This window comes from Salmo trutta, chromosome 35, assembly GCF_901001165.1.
Source record: "Salmo trutta chromosome 35, fSalTru1.1, whole genome shotgun sequence".
Lineage (NCBI taxonomy): Eukaryota > Metazoa > Chordata > Actinopteri > Salmoniformes > Salmonidae > Salmo > Salmo trutta.
Genome location: NC_042991.1, coordinates 7,077,284 through 7,095,212, shown reverse-complemented (window position 1 = coordinate 7,095,212; position 17,929 = coordinate 7,077,284). Strand labels below are relative to the sequence as shown.

Below are 17,929 nucleotides of genomic sequence, written 5' to 3'. Positions count from 1 at the left end.
GCATATTTATTCAGATTATGGAGTTCTTCCTCTTCCATTCGTGGTGTGCATGCACAGGATATGCAACTGTAATTATGTACTGTGCAATTGTTCTAGACTAAATTATTGTAATGCAAAGTGACCAAATAAGCTGTATCTCATCACCTCAAACTTGAGTATTTGTACAGTATCTAACTAAACCTCTAAAAGAGCTAATTTCATTCAACAACAAATAGCGAAAATGAAGCAATGGAATTGGTTAACATGGTCAACTTTATTTTGGGGTCCCACCATTTCAAGTTACAGTATCAATTTCAGAAAATATTTACAGTCAAGTCAACACACAAAAGAAAGTTGGAATGTCAATAAAAAAATCATTGATACAACTCAAGATACAAAAACAGGCTCTTGTTTTCCTTCAAAAGAAAAAGGTAAACACTTATGGGAATGAATCTATACTGTATGTGATCAATGCGGGTCAAGGGATTTTTTTGATCGAGAAGGGGGGAAATTCCAGGTTCATGAACAAACATCAAAGTCATCCTGTCTTAATTTACAACACTTCCAGTGTAAAAGCAAACTGGCGTAGTTACAGTAACACTGCAGCTGAGTCAGTTGGTCTAGTCAACCTCCTCCATCCTGGATGTGTCCTCGTCTCCCTCCAGGGGAGGCATGTCCTCCACAGGGGCTGAGGTTGGCTCCTCGGGGGTCAGGTCATCCTCGTCAATACCTGGACAGGGGAAGGGAGGGAATAGTGTCTGTCAGTTACTGAACCTTTAACAATGTTCTCTCATATCTAGACCACTTAATGCTGAGAAAATGAAGGAGGGCTAGATGGAGCCATTATGACCATATTGATTACACCAACATGGGTCCTTCAGATCAGCAAACACAAAAAAAGTACAGACGAGGGGCTAGCATTGATCATATATTGACAGCAAACATGGTCCTTGTTTGAGCAAACTAACTCACCCAGTCCTAGCTTGATCATTCTGTAGATGCGGTTGGAGTGTGTCTGAGGGTCATCCAAGGTGAACCCAGAGGACAACAGAGCCGTCTCAAACAGCAGAAGGACCAGGTCCTTCACTGACTTATCATTCTTATCAGCCTCTGCCTTCTGCCTCAGGGTCTCCACGATGGGGTGGTCTGGGTTGATCTCCAGGTGCTTCTTGGCAGCCATGTAGCCCATGGTGGAATTGTCCCTCAGGGCCTGGGCCTTCATTATCCTCTCCATGTTGGCCGTCCAGCCATAGGTGCTGGTCACGATGCAGCAGGGAGAGGAGACCAGGCGGTTGGACACTGTCACCTATAAAGGGGGGGGAGAAGATAGGAGAGGTTGGTTATTAGGGAGATGACCAGAACATTGAATCAGGCAATCGTTGTACTGGCAGTGAGCATGTAAATACAGTGGCAAATATTGGTGGCATTTTTATGGTAATGTCAAGCCTCCTGACATTTGTCTTAACATAAAGGACCCCTTCAGCAACATGATATATGTAAGCAATGTGATTAAGCGTTCTTACCTTCTCCACTTTCTTCTCCAAGATGTCCTTCATGATCTTGCAGAGGTTCTCAAACTGAGATTTCTGCTCTTCATGCCTCTTCTTCATGTCCTCGTCCTCAGGCAGCTCCAGACCCTCCTTGGTCACAGAGACAAGGGTCTTGCCGTCATACTCCTTCAGCTGCTGGACACAGTACTCATCAATGGGCTCAATCATGTAGATTACTTCCAGGCCGGCCTTTCGAAGGCGTTCCACGAATGCAGAGTTAGCCACCTGGTCTCTGGTCTCGCCTGAAACATGCAGTAGTTATAGCAACTTGAGAAACCAGGTTCTTATCATGTGACAACCTATGAACTGGACTGTACAGAGAGGAGTGTGTTTCCTCACCAGTGATGTAGTAGATATGTTTCTGGGTTTCCTTCATGCGTGTGACGTAGTCTTTGAGGGAGACCATCTCGTCCCCTGAGGCTGAGGTGTAGTAGCGCAGCATGTCTGACAGCCTCTTACGGTTCTGAGAGTCCTCATGGATCCCCAGCTGTGAGAGAGAAAACACAGGAGAGGTTATGTAGCCCTTTCCTGCAGTCAATGACAAAAACCACCCTCTTTGGCCTCATAGGTGGAATTGTATTAATATTTTTCATAATTAATAAAAGATAAAACTATGAAAATCTGGTGTTTCTATGTCAAACAGTTTTGTTATTTCAGTCTAATGTGATGTATATAAAGTGTAATATTGGGACGATGTAACGTGTACGCTAGGAGTCGAGAAGCAAGTACAGGGAGTGAATATTTCATATATAAACAAACATGGCACAATACAAGCAACACGAGTAGCGTACAGACATGGAACACAGAGTCAATAACGCCTGGGGAAAGAACCAAAGGGAGTGACAGATAAAGGGAAGGTAATCAGGAAGTTGATGGAGTCCAGGTGAGTCTCATGAAGCGCAGGTGCATGTAATGATGGTGGCAGGTGTGCGTGGTAATGAATAAACTGGCGACAACGAGCACCAGAGAGGGGGAGTGGGAGTAGATGTGACAGTGCCCCCCCTCCCTGACAAGTGGCTCCATCCACAGGACGTTGACCAGAGAGACGGTCCAGGGGACCAGGAGCGGGCCGGTTGCCTCTGCTGAGGCGCGGGAACCCGTAGAACCAGCTGAGGCGTGGGAGCCCGACGAGACGGCTGTTCTATGTTCATTTATTTATAAAATACACTCCCTGTACTTGCTTCCCAGCGTACACGTTATAGAATATCACCTCACCAAAGGGGCGCATCAGGGAGTGTTTTTGTAGGTGACGCTGGGACCGGGTGCCGCTATTGGAGCAACCAGGATGCCACAGCTGGCTTGTCAGGCTTCCGTGCCTCAGCGGGCTCGTCAGGTTTACAGGACTCGGTTGGCCCGTTAAGCGACAGTAGCCGAGTCTACCGAGGATGCCTCAGCTAGCTCGTCAGGCTCCCATGCCTCAGCTGGCTTGACAGGTTCACAAGACTCGGTTGGCTCGGTGGGCTCCCACGCCTCAGCCGGCTCAACAGGTTCCCGCGCCTCTGCAGAAGCGATCGGCTCGCTCATGGTCCCGGGACCATCCCTCTGGTCGGTGGCCTGTGGCTTGGGCCGCGCATCAGGGAGGGGGTACTCTCACGTATACTATCTCTCCAACGCTTGAGGTCGCCAGTCTGCTTATTATTACCCACACCTGTCACATCATTACACGCACCAGCGTCTCAGACTCAGATTAGACTACTTTCCGGCAACCTGGGTAAAGCACTGAATAAACCTCAGTTAGTGCTAAACACGGCTGCTAGAATCTTTACTAGAACCAAAACATTTGATCATATTATGCCAGTGCTAGCCTCTCTACACCGGCTTCCTGTTAAGGCTAAGGCTGATTTTCAAGGTTTTACTGCTAACATACAAAGCATTACATGGGCTTGCTCCTACCCATCTCTCCGATTTGGTCCTGCCGTACATACCTACACGTACGCTACAGTCACAAGACGTAGGCCTCCTTATTGTTCCTAGAATTTCCAAGCAAACAGCTGGAGGCAGGGCTTTCTCCTATAGAGCTTCATTTTTATGGAATGGTCTGCCTATCCATGTGAGAGACGCAGACTCGATCTCAACCTTTAAGTCTTTATTGAAGACTCATCTCTTCAGTAGGTCTTATGATTGAGTGTAGTCTGGCCCAGGGTGTGAAGGTGAACGGAAAGACACTGGAGCGACGAACCTCCCTTGCTGTCTCTGCCTGGCCGGTTCCCCTCTCTCCACTGGGATTCTCTGCCTCCAACTTTATTACGGGGCTGAGTCACTGGCGCTCTTCCATGCCGTCCCTGGGAGGGGTGCGTCACTTGAGTGAGTTGAGTCACTGATGTGATCTTCCTGTCTGGGTTGGCGCCCCCCTCGGTTTTGTGCCGTGGGGGAGATCTTCGTGGGCTATACTCAGCCTTGTCTCAGGGTATTACGTTGGTGGTTTGAAGATATCCCTCTAGTGGTGTGGGGACTGTGCTTTGGCAAAGTGGGTGAAGGTTATCCTGCCTGGTTGGCCCTGTCCGGGATATTGTCGGGAGGGGCCACAGTGTCTCCCGACCCCTCCTGTCTCAGCCTCCAGTATTTATGCTGCAATAGTTTGTGTTTTATATCGGAAGTATTTTTCCTGTCTTATCCAGTGTCCTGTGTGAATTTAAGTATGCTCCCTCTAATTCTCCCTCTCCCTCCCGGAGTACCTGAGCCCATGCCTCAGGACTATCTGGCCTGATGACTCCTTGCTGTCCCCAGACACCAGGTCGTGCTGCTGCTCCAGTTTCAACTGGCCTGCATCTATGGAACCCTGACCTGTTCACCGGACGTGCTCTCTCTCTCTCTCACTACTGCACCTGCTGTCTCTAACTCTGAATGCTTGGCTATGAAAAGCCAACTGACATTTACTCATGTTGCACCCTCTACAATTGTGATTATTATTATTTGAACCTGCTGGTCATCTATGAATGTTTGAACATCTTGGCCATGTACTGTTATAATCTCCATCCAGCACAGCCAGAAGATGACTGGCCACCCCTCAGAGCCTGGTTCCTCTCTAGGTTTCTTCCTAGGTTCCTGCCTTTCTAGGCAGTTTTTCCTAGCCATGGTGCTTCTCTACATCTGCATTGCTTGCTGTTTGGGGTTTTAGGCTGGGTTTCTGTATAGCACTTTGTGACATCGGCTGATGTAAAAAGGGCTTTATAAATACATTTGATTGATTGACCTGGACTCCATCACCTTCCTGATTACCTTCCCTATATATGTCACACCCTTTGGTTCTTTCCCTAGGCGTTACTGACTGATATGTGTTCCATATCTGTACGCTACTTGTGTTTCTTGTTTTGTTCTATGTTCATTTATTAATTAAATACACTCCCTATACTTGCTTCCCGAATCCCAGCGTACACGTTACAGATACAAACTCAAAATTGAATACATTTCAACTCTAAATATTTTTTTTAAGCCCATAACCATGTGTGTGATGTTTATACTCTTGTTTCAAAGTAGATTTGTTTAAGACTACCAATAATCAATCTGTAAGACCCTGATTTATCCCACTGCAGTAAAAGGTTAAATAACAACTCTTCCCAAAAATATCTTGATGTGTTACAAGACTTTGACATTTTCCAGGAAGTAACCCAAGTTCTGTAAATATGTTACCAACAAGGGGCGTGTTGTTGACTTGTCAGTAAGGTTTTTCTGACTATGTAATTAGTGTACTTATGTAAAAAATATATAAAGGGGTAAACGTGCCCTTTAAGATTAAAACCAGACAGATTTCACATAATTTCAGCAGACATGAGAAAGGTGCACCCCCTGCAGATTGTTTCTACATGGAATCCAAGGTTTACCTTAAGACATATGCAATAACTGTAACGATATGCCATAGTCTGTCTAGTCATTTAAACACACTCCAGAAAGCCAGAAGATGGTGGTAAGGAACTCTGTAAAGGACTGGGCCCTAAGCCGCTTATATCAGGTTTAGAGGAGACAAGATGGCGAGGGGATCAGTCGGGTGGTGACCAGTTAAAGGTTAGTGGAACATTCAACAACTACACCATTCAGAATGTTCCCCAAAGATTCTTAAAAGAATAGGTGATGATAAGGGTCATCAAAGTGTCCACCTAGATCATGTCTACCACTAAATACAATGCATCCTAAGTTCAGTTTAGGTTGACCTTTAAGGCAATGTTACGTAATGATGAAAGCTGAAGTGTGGTGAGCCTGCTAGCACAAAATGGCTGCCCTGTATCACCCATGTGGTGGGTGCTGCTGCAACATCAATTATAAGAAAGAACTGGTGAGAATCTCTGTATAAATAATGCAATCCATTATTACTATGTTCTATACTGTTACGTTAAAAAGTATGAAACTGAGAGTATGAAACTGACCTTGATGTTCTTGGAGAACTGCTCGTAGTACTTCTTGTAGTTTTCTTTGTCCTCTGAGAGCTCAGTGAAGAGCTCTATACACTTCTTGACCAGGTTCTTGCGGATCACCTTGAGGATCTTGCTCTGCTGCAGCATCTCTCTGGAGATGTTCAGGGGGAGATCCTCAGAGTCCACCACACCCTTGATGAAGTCTGGAGAGAACGACAGAGACAATTGGTCAGACATCTTCTCAATTAGATTATAGCTCCTTCCCAGATCTATGTGAGCATCTACTTCAGTTCTGTCTGACTCACTGAGGTACTCAGGGATAAGATCATCACAGTTGTCCATGATGAAGACCCTCCTGACGTACAGCTTGATATTGTTCTTCTTCTTCTTGTTTTCAAAGAGGTCAAAGGGTGCACGGCGAGGCACAAAGAGCAGGGCACGGAACTCCAGCTGGCCCTCCACTGAGAAGTGCTGTGTAAGTAAACAAACAGAAGGCCAACTGCTGAAACCTTAATGTACATGTATATTTGTCATTATGAAATGACCTCACCCATTATCAACAGACTAATACTGGTACTATCTATGACTTCACAGATCGAGGGAAACTTAGTAAATAAACAGTGTGGGAACTTATTCTGTTGGCCAATATGAATAGAATATCCTCACCTTGACAGCCAGGTGTTCTTCCCAGTCGTTGGTCAGACTCTTGTAGAACTCTCCATACTCCTCGTTGGTGATGTCATCAGGGTTACGGGTCCACAGGGGTTTGGTCTTGTTCAGCTCCTCCTGGTCAATGTATTTCTCCTTGATCTTCTTCTTCTTCTTCTTCTTGTCACCGCATGCGCTGTCATGGTCATGGTCATCCTCCTCGTCTGAGCCTACGTCCTCGATCTCGGGTTTGTCAACCTCTCTCTTCTCTCCTTCTTCCCCATCCTTCTTCTCCTCTTCCTCCTCTGCCTCATCGTCACTCACTTCCTTGTCACGCTCCTTCTCCACCTGAACAGAGAGGATCATGAGAATGTTAGGGGACACATTCATTGTGTTGATGTACTGTAGCTGACTTTAGGTGGGTAGTTGTCTGAAATATTTCATTCACTGTGCCTGTTTTTCATTCAATATAAAAATGCTAAAAGTGAAATATCAGCATCAATTTATCATCCAGTCATTTACTTGTCCAATCTGAAATCAACTCCTAACCCCTCCCTTGACACCTCTTTTATGCAAACCTGAAAGGATGTTTCAGATGGAGTACAACAATTTGGTAATCACTCAGTGGAGTTTCCACTATCTCATGCCTGCTAGCTCTTACAAAGAGTGTGATGGGATATCCGATGAACTGGGAGTGCTTCTTCACGATCTCTTTGACCCGTTTCTCCTCACAGTATTCTGTCTGGTCTTCCTTCAGGTACAGAATTACCTTGGTCCCACGACCAATAGACTCAGCTATAGTAGAGTGACATGGGAGTATAGTCAGTGTTTAGAACAGACCACAACAGGGGAACAACAGTCTGTAACTGTAGGCCTACATTCCTCTTCAGTTCACACAATTTATATAACATGTAAGCTCTGGTTAAGTTACGTGTAAAACTATAATCTGTCCTTACCTGACGTGTCGACTTTGACGGTGAAGGATCCGCCAGCGGATGATTCCCAGATGTACTGCTCATCATCATTGTGCTTGGTGATGACAGTCACCCTCTCAGCCACCAGGTAGGCAGAGTAGAAACCCACACCGAACTGCCCGATCATGGAGATGTCAGCTCCAGCCTGCAGGGCCTCCATGAAGGCCTTGGTGCCAGACTTTGCAATGGTTCCCAGGTTGTTGATTAGGTCGGCCTTGGTCATGCCGATGCCGGTGTCAACCAGGGTCAGGGTACGCTCCTCCTTGTTTGGAATGACCTCGATCTTCAGGTCCTTGCCAGAGTCCATCTTGGATGGGTCTGTGAGGCTCTCATAGCGGATTTTGTCTAGAGCCTAGTTGAATGAAAATACATAGGTCTAAATAAATCTGTCTTTTGACATCACTAGATTAACAAAACTCTTAATTATATGTAAATGTATTCTGCAGGCTAAGTCAATGTTTTATGTAATAAAATATGAATAGCTCCTAAAACTATCTATAGATATGTAATAAAATATGAATAGTGGTGTAATAAACAAGTAATTAAAGTAATATGCCTGTGTGTGTATTTTGTAAATCATCAAATAATACTAAACTACCAAGTAGTCTAAACAAACGCCTGTGGTGCCTGAAGTACTCACATCTGAGGAGTTGGAGATGAGCTCCCTAAGGAAAATCTCTTTGTTTGAGTAGAAAGTGTTGATGATCAGGGACATCAGCTGGGCGATCTCAGCCTGGAAGGCAAAGGTCTCTGCCTCTTCCTCCATCGGGGTGTCATGGGCTTCCGGCATCTGTGGAGACACAACACACACACACAAACACACTGAATGAATATACTGTAAACACACTGTGGAGACAAGGGGGCCCAAAGTGGCTTACAGCCGGTCCCCGTCTTAGGTTCTCAGCTGATGGTATGGAGAACAGCTGGTTCCATGTGAACTACAATCCCAAAGCTCTGTTTTAACATTTAGAAACTAATAATCCTTGCTTGTAGTACAGTTTTGGAACCATTTGGAACTTAACTTTCATAACAGCAATAAATAATATTTCAAAAACAAAAGATGCACTTACTGTAAGCAGTTCAGCAAAGTTGCATCCTGGTTGCACCCTGCAGAATTGTTTAAAACAGCCCCAAGCCGAGATACGAAACTTCCTCCCCAGATACACTCCATAGGAGAAGTTTGAAGCAAAAATTGGAGGGGAGGAAGTGTAGTCTCGGTTGGAGGCAGTGTTCTTGAAAATACAGCCAGGTGCAACTTTCCTAAACTGCGTACAGTAAGTGTATCTTTCGTATTTTTACTATTATTTCTCGCTTAATGAAAGCTAAGTTCCAAATGTATCGAGTGCAAGGCATTGGAGCAGCGTCGGAGCATTTCTCTCACAAGGCTGACAGATCGTTTTAACTAGCACTTATATTTCGCCTCGCCACACTCAGCTAAGACAGTACAGCATGAATATAGGCAAAAACTGCTTCTCCAATCAAAATCCCTCCTTGTAGGCATTGTCATGGTGACGTTGGCTCGCAAAGCTCACGCGCAAAATATGTAATCGGGTCCTCAAATCAAAGGTACTCCTTCAATATAAAGTTGTTTTTGACGAAAATGAAACGTGTCAGTTTGTCACATTCACAGATTGCTTGGAGTAAAAACATGTTCAACTACTTAAGACATTGGTTCGAATCTACGTTGGGCCTTTTGATTTCGAGGTAATTAACAACCGAGGAAGAATTTTACGCTTCTCTCATTGATTTCCCAAACCTCGGCCTAGTCTGTTTGGTCTGTTTCGCAAGCGTTCCTGGAAGTCTTGCGATGTTACGCCTCTGGGTTTAGAAACGAGCGTGCCGGAATGTCGTGGAGTATTTGCATAATGTTCAGCTCTCCCCAACTTGGAGAGTATCTTGGTGCCGCTCAGTTCACGTTCCTCGCCCATGCTCGCATCGCCCCAAAGGTCCTCCACCCACTTTGCTTCTCTTCCATTGGAAATGAATGGCTTTCCGTAGTTTTATCGCCCACCTCGTCTGCAGTTTAAAGAGGCACTGTAAAGGGGGCGTCCAATAGGTCAATGTAATACAATGGTATTGGAGTCATGAATAAGGGTTAAGCGTAAGCACATACTGAGGAGGCACAACACTACACAACACCCTGGCACTGCATTGTCTTCTGACAGCTTGCATCACTCCTTTGGCTGTGCTATCTGACTTAAAGCAAACAGCCCCTTGCAACCATCAAAAATTCCATCCCCAAATAAACGACTGTTTATCAGCATGTTAGTCACAGTATGGTTATGATAGTCCACCAGCCTACTTCAGGTCAACGGGAATCAGTGAGACTCACTACACTCTCAGAAAAAAAAAGGTTCCGAAAGTGTACTTCTGCTGTCCCCATAAGAGAACCCTTGTTGGTTCCAGGTGGAACCTTTTTGGTTCCATGTAGAACCCTTTCCACAGAGGGTTCTACTTAGAACCCAAAAGGGTTCTACCTGGAACCAAAAAGGGTTCTTCAAAGGGCTCTCCTATAGGGACAGTGGAAAAACCCTTTCAGGTTGTAGATAGAAAAAAAGGTGCTAAGAGTGTAGTAGAGATGTCACCGGCACAATAATAGCTCTCAAAATCATTGGACAATGCCGGAACTGCCATTCGGACAGTGAGTTTCAGTCTTAAAACTATGACAAACAGGTGGTGTAACAGACTGTCCTCATTATCACTGCTGAATTTACTTAATTACTGTAATCCACCCAGTGCAAACCAACAGAAGAGAAGCCATAGGTCCTTGCCATGTGGTGAGTTTACTGCTTCTATTTTTTAGGAACATTTTCTCCAATAAACTGAAATAAATTCATTGTAAGGAAATTGATAGGCACATCATAAACTGATAATTTTGTACTCTGGACAGGCACACTAGAATATAAGAAAAATAATCAAATAATATACATTCCACATTGCTTTCATTCATTATTCCATATCTCAGTGTAAACTGACCAAGCGCAACGGCCAAACATACTCCCCCTGCCGGTTCGCGCGGCTAATAACATGATTCTAGAAACTACCAGAACGATCGATCATACGTTTCCATCCTTTCTCAATCTCGAGACCGGGTACCATAACGAGTTTTAATGTGAATCTTTAGGAATTTCCTATTTGAATAAATATTAGCCAAAATGTGATGGATAGTTGTCATGTCGACAGTGAAGTGACGTGAATGAAAATAATTATCTGAAAAGGATTATCAAAGCATGTGTGGCAGTCAAGACCCAAATGTGGATGTATTGGCATAGGTTTTACAGGTCAACTTTAATAGAGAATGTGGTAGCCTATTCTGAAATAACGTCGTTAGACCTACAAATTAGGAAACAAAATGTAAAATATTTTTTTTAGTGGAATATTCTGATAGTTAAAATGTTATTTTATTAAATTATATTGATATTTTAAACTTCCATTGACTATATTAATTGGATAATGACACTCGCATCATCGTGTTGGAACATAAATGTTCTTTCATGTCTTACCTTGCTGTGGAAATATCCCTGAATTCTTCTTCGGAAGTTGGTCGCCAAAGAAACGAAACCTAGCCAGCTATCGGAGAAGATGGAGAGAGGATAACTGGCTAGGTTTTATAGACGCTGAGAGTGTTCGAGAAATCAGCTTCCAGAACAGTCTGGAATCTTCCTAACGCCTCTACTGTGTGTAGGATGAGCGTGTACACTGAGAGGAGCGATGGAATATCAATCAAACCCTACAGTTTCTCTGTCCACGCCCCTCCTTCATTTACCTCTATGGTGAAGGCGGCTCTATGGGCGTGGCGATATCAAATTTGTACAGTGGGTGCATAATGTACCTGGGATATTCATCATCACTCATGACCCTCACAAGATTTCATGATTAAGATAAACTTTTCACCTAAAAGTCTACTCTAAAAAGATCTGAAATATAGGGAGCTCTTATGGGGGTAAGGTGATTGCAAAAGTATGAATGAAGATGCAAAATAGATAGTCCAGTATTGAATTATAAACATGCCATCACAATAATCCAGACTATTTGATAAAGAGAAAACATGTGAAATATGTTTCAAAATATTTTTTTATTATAAACCTTGTCGTTTTTCATAGAAAATAGCTTACAGAAATAGAAAAAGACACAAGTGAAATCCCTGTTGACTTTTACAGTTGAATAGGGTTGAAAGCAGCAGATATACTATATGATTATGGTATTCATTAATTATGATAAATTAATTACAATACTTTCCCCACGACTCGACAGTCATGTAAAATGTAAAGTCTATTTGGGACACAATGAAGCAACTTAAAAAATTAAATGTTAAAAATGGAAAAAATGATGTTCTTCTGATATATCTTTAGTCAACTTCCTCCATTCTTGATGTGTCATCATCTCCCTCCAAGACAGGCATGTCATCCTCACTGGGCTGGAGGATTTCCTCCACTGCTGAGTCATCACCATCGATGCCTGTAGAGGGGAAGAAATAGCCCACATTAGAAAAACATATTCACATCGTGTACAATCGGCTATTCAGACAGCCAAAGTATGGGAAAAACAAAAGCCATATTCCTAACCATTGTACTACCATGATAGTTCTGTAAGTTACTTGGTGTTTGCAGACCTGTACTGTAAATTGCTCTAGGAGGAGCCTTTAAACCCCATCAACCAAGATAAAGGTTGAGGGCAAATAATGCATTAAGGAAAAGCAACTCACCCAGGCCAAGCTTAATCATCCTGTAAATGCGGTTTGCATGGGTCTGAGGGTCGTCCAGCGTGAACCCAGAAGACAATAGAGCAGTCTCGAACAGTAAGATGACCAAGTCCTTTACAGCTTTGTCGTTCTTGTCAGCCTCAGCTTTCTCTCTCAAAGTCTCGACAATAGGGTGGGTTGGGTTGATCTCCAGGTGCTTCTTGGCTGTCATGTAGCCCATGGTGGAGTTGTCTCTGAGAGCTTGAGATTTCATGATTCTCTCCATGTTGGCCGTCCAGCCGTATGTACTGGTGACGATGCAGCAGGGGGAGGAGACCAGGCGGTTGGAAACTGAAACCTGTGATTAGTAGACATATTGACAGTTGTGTATGAAGTGGTATGTTATTAAAAGGCGTAAACACATTGCAGAGGGATTGGGTTCAGGTAAGTTGTGCTTCTACCTTCTCAATCTTCTTGTCCAGGATGTCCTTCATTGTCTTGCAGAGGTTCTCAAATTTAGTGTTCAGCTCCTCTTGCTTCTTCTTCTCATCCTCATCCTCAGGCAGCTCCAGACCCTCCTTGGTCACGGAGACCAGGTTCTTGCCATCATACTCCTTCAGCTGCTGGACACAGTACTCATCAATGGGCTCAATCATGTAGATCACTTCCAAGCCGGCCTTGCGGAGGCGCTCCACAAAGGAAGAGTTGGCGACCTGTTCCTTGGTCTCACCTAGAAGAGGATACACAGTTATTAACAGAGATTTCCCTGGTTTTATGATGTCTTTTTATGTCACATGGATTTGACAAAGGAAGGAGAGTGAAAATGGATAGCAGCTCACCAGTTATGTAGTAGATGTGTTTCTGGGTGTCCTTCATGCGAGAAACATACTCCTTCAGGGAGACCATTTCGTCAGCGGAGTTGGAGGTGTAGTAGCGCAGCATGTCTGACAGCTTCTTGCGGTTCTGAGCATCTTCATGGATTCCCAGCTAATGGAAATATGGAAAATGTTCAAGATAAAGGTCCCTCAAAAAGAGAAGGAGAAGTTCTGGTGGAAGAGTTGCACGAACTTGGAAAATCCATTTCAAAGGGAGGAAGACCTTACCTTGATGTTCTTGGAGAACTGCTCATAGAACTTCTTGTAGTTGTCCTTGTCTTCTGAGAGCTCGATGAAAAGATCCATACACTTTTTGACCAGGTTCTTGCGGATCACCTTGAGGATCTTGCTCTGCTGCAGCATCTCTCTGGAGATGTTCAGGGGGAGATCCTCAGAGTCCACCACACCCTTGATGAAGTCTGGAGATAAGACAATGGCAACTGGTCAGACATCTTACTTACAGCTTTACTCAATGTCATGCTTGAGTGAGGTGCTGAGGAGGTATCCATGAAAGGCTAAAGGTTCAAGGTACAGTACTCACTGAGATACTCTGGCATCAGCTCGTCACAGTTGTCCATGATGAACACCCTGCGCACATACAGCTTGATGTTGTTCTTCTTTTTCTTGTTCTCGAAGAGGTCGAAGGAAGCCCTCCTGGGCACAAAAAGCAGAGCGCGGAACTCCAGCTGGCCCTCCACTGAGAAGTGCTGTGGGAATAATGAGAAATGTTGACTCATACAGTCATACTAATATATTAATTCATAGGTTGGATCAAGACAAACCCATAATGCTTGAGTTTTGATTTTCAGTTTGCCATCATAGAGACTCACCTTGATAGCCAGGTGATCCTCCCAGTCGTTGGTCAGACTCTTGTAGAACTCTCCGTACTCCTCATTGGTGATGTCATCAGGGTTACGGGTCCAGATAGGCTTGGTCTTGTTCAGCTCCTCTGCGTCAATGTACTTTTCCTTGACCTTCTTCTTCCTCTTGTTCTTGGAATCCTTGGTGTCCTCATCCTCATCAGAACCGACATCTTCGATCTTGGGCTTGTCTTGGTCCTCAGCTGCAGAATCTTTATCAGCCTCCTCATCCTTTTCTCCCTCCTCAAGGTCCACCTCCTTCTCTCTAGACTTCTCCACCTGGACGAAAATGTTTGTTATTAAAAAGTTGTAGGATTTGTCCAGTATGGGGAGCAATGTTTGGATCCACGTTTATTAACAGGTTACTTTCCTAGTTTATACAGCAGATTTCAGTCAATCTCCCCATTATGCTGTTACATTGTTACAACCAAAGAAATATAAAGTTATATTTGAACTTACAAAGAGTGTGATGGGATAGCCAATGAACTGGGAGTGCTTCTTCACAACCTCCTTGACGCGCTTCTCCTCACAGTATTCAAACTGGTCCTCCTTCATGTGCAGGATCACTCTGGTGCCACGGCCAATGGACTCACCTTCGGATCAGAAAAATCAGACTTAGTCATTGGATCTAAGCTTACTTCCTTTTGAATGACATTGTTGAAAAGAAGATTCAACTGATCCAGGATGTAGGTTGATGGTGTTGTATTGGAGAAAAGTAATTGAAGCAGCATATTAATCAATACTGTTGAAGAGGCTTACCAGTGTCAACTTTGACAGTGAAAGAGCCACCAGCTGCAGACTCCCAGATGTACTGCTCATCATCATTGTGCTTGGTGATGACAGTCACCCTCTCAGCCACCAGGTAGGCAGAGTAGAAACCCACACCGAACTGCCCGATCATGGAAATGTCAGCTCCAGCCTGCAGGGCCTCCATGAAGGCCTTGGTGCCAGACTTTGCAATGGTTCCCAGGTTGTTGATCAGGTCGGCCTTGGTCATGCCGATGCCGGTGTCAACCAGGGTCAGGGTACGAGTGCGCAGGTCAGGGGTGATCTCGATCTTCAGCTCCTTGCAGGAATCCAATTTGGTGGGGTCTGTCAAGCTCTCGTATCTGATCTTGTCCAAAGCCTGTCAGATCATGGCAAAAAGAGGTCACAAGGGCAAAAGAAAAGTGTCATGGTTGATACCTTGAGCGAATTTAACAAAGTGGTTAGCAGGCTAACTCTGGGATATAGCTTGTTTTACTATACTGGCTCAGAGAGCAGTGTATAAGTGGTTGCTTATTAAGGTAAAATGTTACATGGGTCAATTCAGCATTATGATTAATCTACTCACATCTGAAGAGTTGGAGATGAGCTCCCTAAGGAAAATCTCTTTGTTTGAGTAGAAAGTGTTGATGATCAGAGACATCAGCTGGGCGATCTCAGCCTGGAAGGCAAAGGTCTCCACTTCCTCCTCCATGGTGTGGCTGGCTTTCTCTGGCATCTGGAAGGAGAAACAAAATAGCAAAGTGTGTACTTCAGACTGATGGAGACTTTGATGCCTCAACACTTAGATTTTAATTGTTCTTCTATTATCCTAAAAATGGATGAATATTGTATTAATTCAGAAGACATGTTTTTGAAAAGCACATAAGGCTTTTTTCTGCATTTTGCAATCAACTTGCTTCAGCTAAATTAAAAATAATACAACTTATAGTAGCTTGCAAATGGTCATTGTCTGAAATGTGGACTGTTATATTTTATAGCTTTTAAAGCCTGAAACACCTGCTTTTTTGTAGACAGCCTCTAGTCTAGTCAGACCACAACACAATGAGGCAATAAGGGATTGAAGTATTGAGGAATAGAGGCACCTGTTACAGGCCTCCGTCAGAGGCTCCTATTGCACAGGCCACATCTGTCAATCAAGGCCTCTGCCATTTGAAAACGTGTCGGAGTTTCCAGACCTTTTCACACCCTCTTGCCAACAGCTGCAGTCATGACATGTGATACCCTTTCTTTGAAATGGAGGATTAAGATGAAGCAAGACTTTTGGCTTGAATAGAGTAATGTAGAGTTGTATTAATAGAGCTTCTTCACACTACACTACTTAAATGACACAAACTGCGTCCAGGAGACACACTTGTCTAGTGTAAAGAGACGGATCTATATTCAAATCTCTCTTTTTAAGAGATTTCGCCCACGCTACCTCTGCAGGTAGTGTGCAAGACATCTACACAACATATCCTCCTCGGAGTTGTACAGTGTAAAGACAATGGCTCTCCCACACCACATATCCCTGCAAGAATGACCTTAATACCAGCAGAGAGCATATTTGCTCTGTTAGCCAAATTGAAAATGAAAGGTTTTTAAGATATCTGCACATTTGTGAATCATTGCATTAATAAAGTGTGCAATATGTACACTGTGCAATATTGTTTAGATGAGAAGCTCCTGTATAGTTTGAATTGCTACCCTTATTTTGTTTGTCTATATACTATGGTTTTCACGGTATGTTAATTAATAGCTGCAGTCACACTTTAAGCAAGAATGTGGATTTGGCCACACCACATCCAAGGCTAGTGTAAACAGAACAGTTACAAATCTGGTGTTGAAGAGAGATAGATCTCACTAGACATATTTTACTAATGTAAATCCACCCATAGAGTGTCTTCAGCATTGCATTTTTCTCTCAAGTACAGGGTTTTATGTTATTCACTTTCAGCAAAAATATTAGAGTTGCTCTTAAAAGTTATGATTGTTTAAAAGCACTCATATACTGAGAAGTATTCATCAAATGATGTTAACACTCTTCCCCATGAAATATACTTTTTTCTAAAGCAGCTGCTTATCAATAAAAAACATCAAAGGCTTGATCATAAAGCACATTTTTCCAGTTCAATGAATGAATAAAGGAATCCATCCTTGTCCTTGGCCTCAAATTGACTACATGAACCAGTAAATTTCTGGTCTGAGACACTTTCAGGTCTGATAATTGCATAATTTACTAACTTGGTATAGATAACTTGATGGTAATAATTATTTGTGCTGGCTGCCAGGACTCTCTTCTCTTCCTTCTCTTCAACTGCCATGTCCCTCGCTCCTTCTAACCAGGGTCATATTCCATGCCATGTGCTCCTCTCTTGCCATGCACTCGCAAAGGGTTTTACCAGATCCAGGGTAACTGTCTATTAAAGTCTCCTCACTGATTTAATGCCATTTCAGATTAATACAGTGCAATTCATCCCCATGATACATTATTCAATTTAGATTACCAACATACTGTAGGCTGCTTACTTCCTGCTGGTGTTTCACCTTTATAATATCAATGCATAATGTATTTCCAGAATATTGGCTATTGATCTTCCTTGTGCCCCTGAATTGCAAGTAGCTACATATTTGGTTTACCTTTCTCCCTGATACCCTCTCTCTCTTACCTTGAATAGATAAGAATGAGCTCCAGTGCTTCACTTCTCGTTTGCTGATCGCTGTAGATTGAATCTCTGAGCGTCTCTTCTGTTCCTCTGCAGATTAATGTAGTCTTTAAATCTCTGTATTTCACTGCTCCTAATCCTCTATGGCTTCAGGTGAATGTCTTCTCACTTTCTGTATCTGAGGACCACTGGGCCTACTCCATTCTTTTTATACAAGGGGCAGCTTTCTCGAAGCCCCCATTCAGAAGCTTCCAGAAGGAATGTCCAGTCCTACTACAGTACAGGGTAAGAGAGAAATAACCAGTAGGGTGGGGGTGATAGTGAAAGCTGTGAGGGGTCCGCGCCATAAACCACATGTGTCCTTATAGGGCAGCACAGTCATAAGGGGTGCCTGCCATTCGGGGGCCCGAGGCGTCCTGATAGTGTCAGGCCTGGCCCACTTGGCCCCAACTGTCAGCAATGTCACAGCTGTGCGCAGCCTTTCCAACCACCTGCTCTCATTGAACCATCCGGACAGACAGACGCAGGACAGAAGGCCTCTGAAAAGATAACAGGCCGGCCACAAGTATTTTTTGGGGGCCTGTGCGATTGGGAAATAGATGT

General features: G+C 43.8%; 2 protein-coding genes across 2 annotated transcripts; both read right to left on the bottom strand.

Annotated features, from left to right (window-relative positions):
* Nucleotides 1-234: 234 nt before the first annotated feature.
* Nucleotides 235-11,170, bottom strand: LOC115174522 (heat shock protein HSP 90-alpha). The gene is made up of 11 exons (XM_029733132.1): nucleotides 11,004-11,170; nucleotides 8,141-8,290; nucleotides 7,483-7,852; nucleotides 7,188-7,321; nucleotides 6,545-6,874; nucleotides 6,184-6,349; nucleotides 5,891-6,081; nucleotides 1,869-2,016; nucleotides 1,503-1,771; nucleotides 952-1,285; nucleotides 235-709 (listed from the first exon to the last, which is right to left on the bottom strand). The coding sequence occupies exons 2-11, from the start codon at nucleotides 8,288-8,290 to the stop codon at nucleotides 600-602; spliced, it is 2,202 nt and encodes a 733-aa protein (XP_029588992.1). The 5' UTR covers nucleotides 11,004-11,170; the 3' UTR covers nucleotides 235-599.
* Nucleotides 11,171-11,556: 386 nt separating this feature from the next.
* LOC115174523 (heat shock protein HSP 90-alpha 1-like) lies at nucleotides 11,557-17,596 on the bottom strand. Its single transcript, XM_029733133.1, has 11 exons — nucleotides 17,330-17,596; nucleotides 15,250-15,399; nucleotides 14,676-15,042; nucleotides 14,376-14,509; nucleotides 13,887-14,195; nucleotides 13,598-13,763; nucleotides 13,285-13,475; nucleotides 13,021-13,168; nucleotides 12,643-12,911; nucleotides 12,206-12,539; nucleotides 11,557-11,958 (listed from the first exon to the last, which is right to left on the bottom strand). Exons 2-11 carry the CDS (start codon nucleotides 15,397-15,399, stop codon nucleotides 11,849-11,851), a joined length of 2,178 nt encoding a protein of 725 aa, XP_029588993.1. The 5' UTR covers nucleotides 17,330-17,596; the 3' UTR covers nucleotides 11,557-11,848.
* Nucleotides 17,597-17,929: the final 333 nt, after the last annotated feature.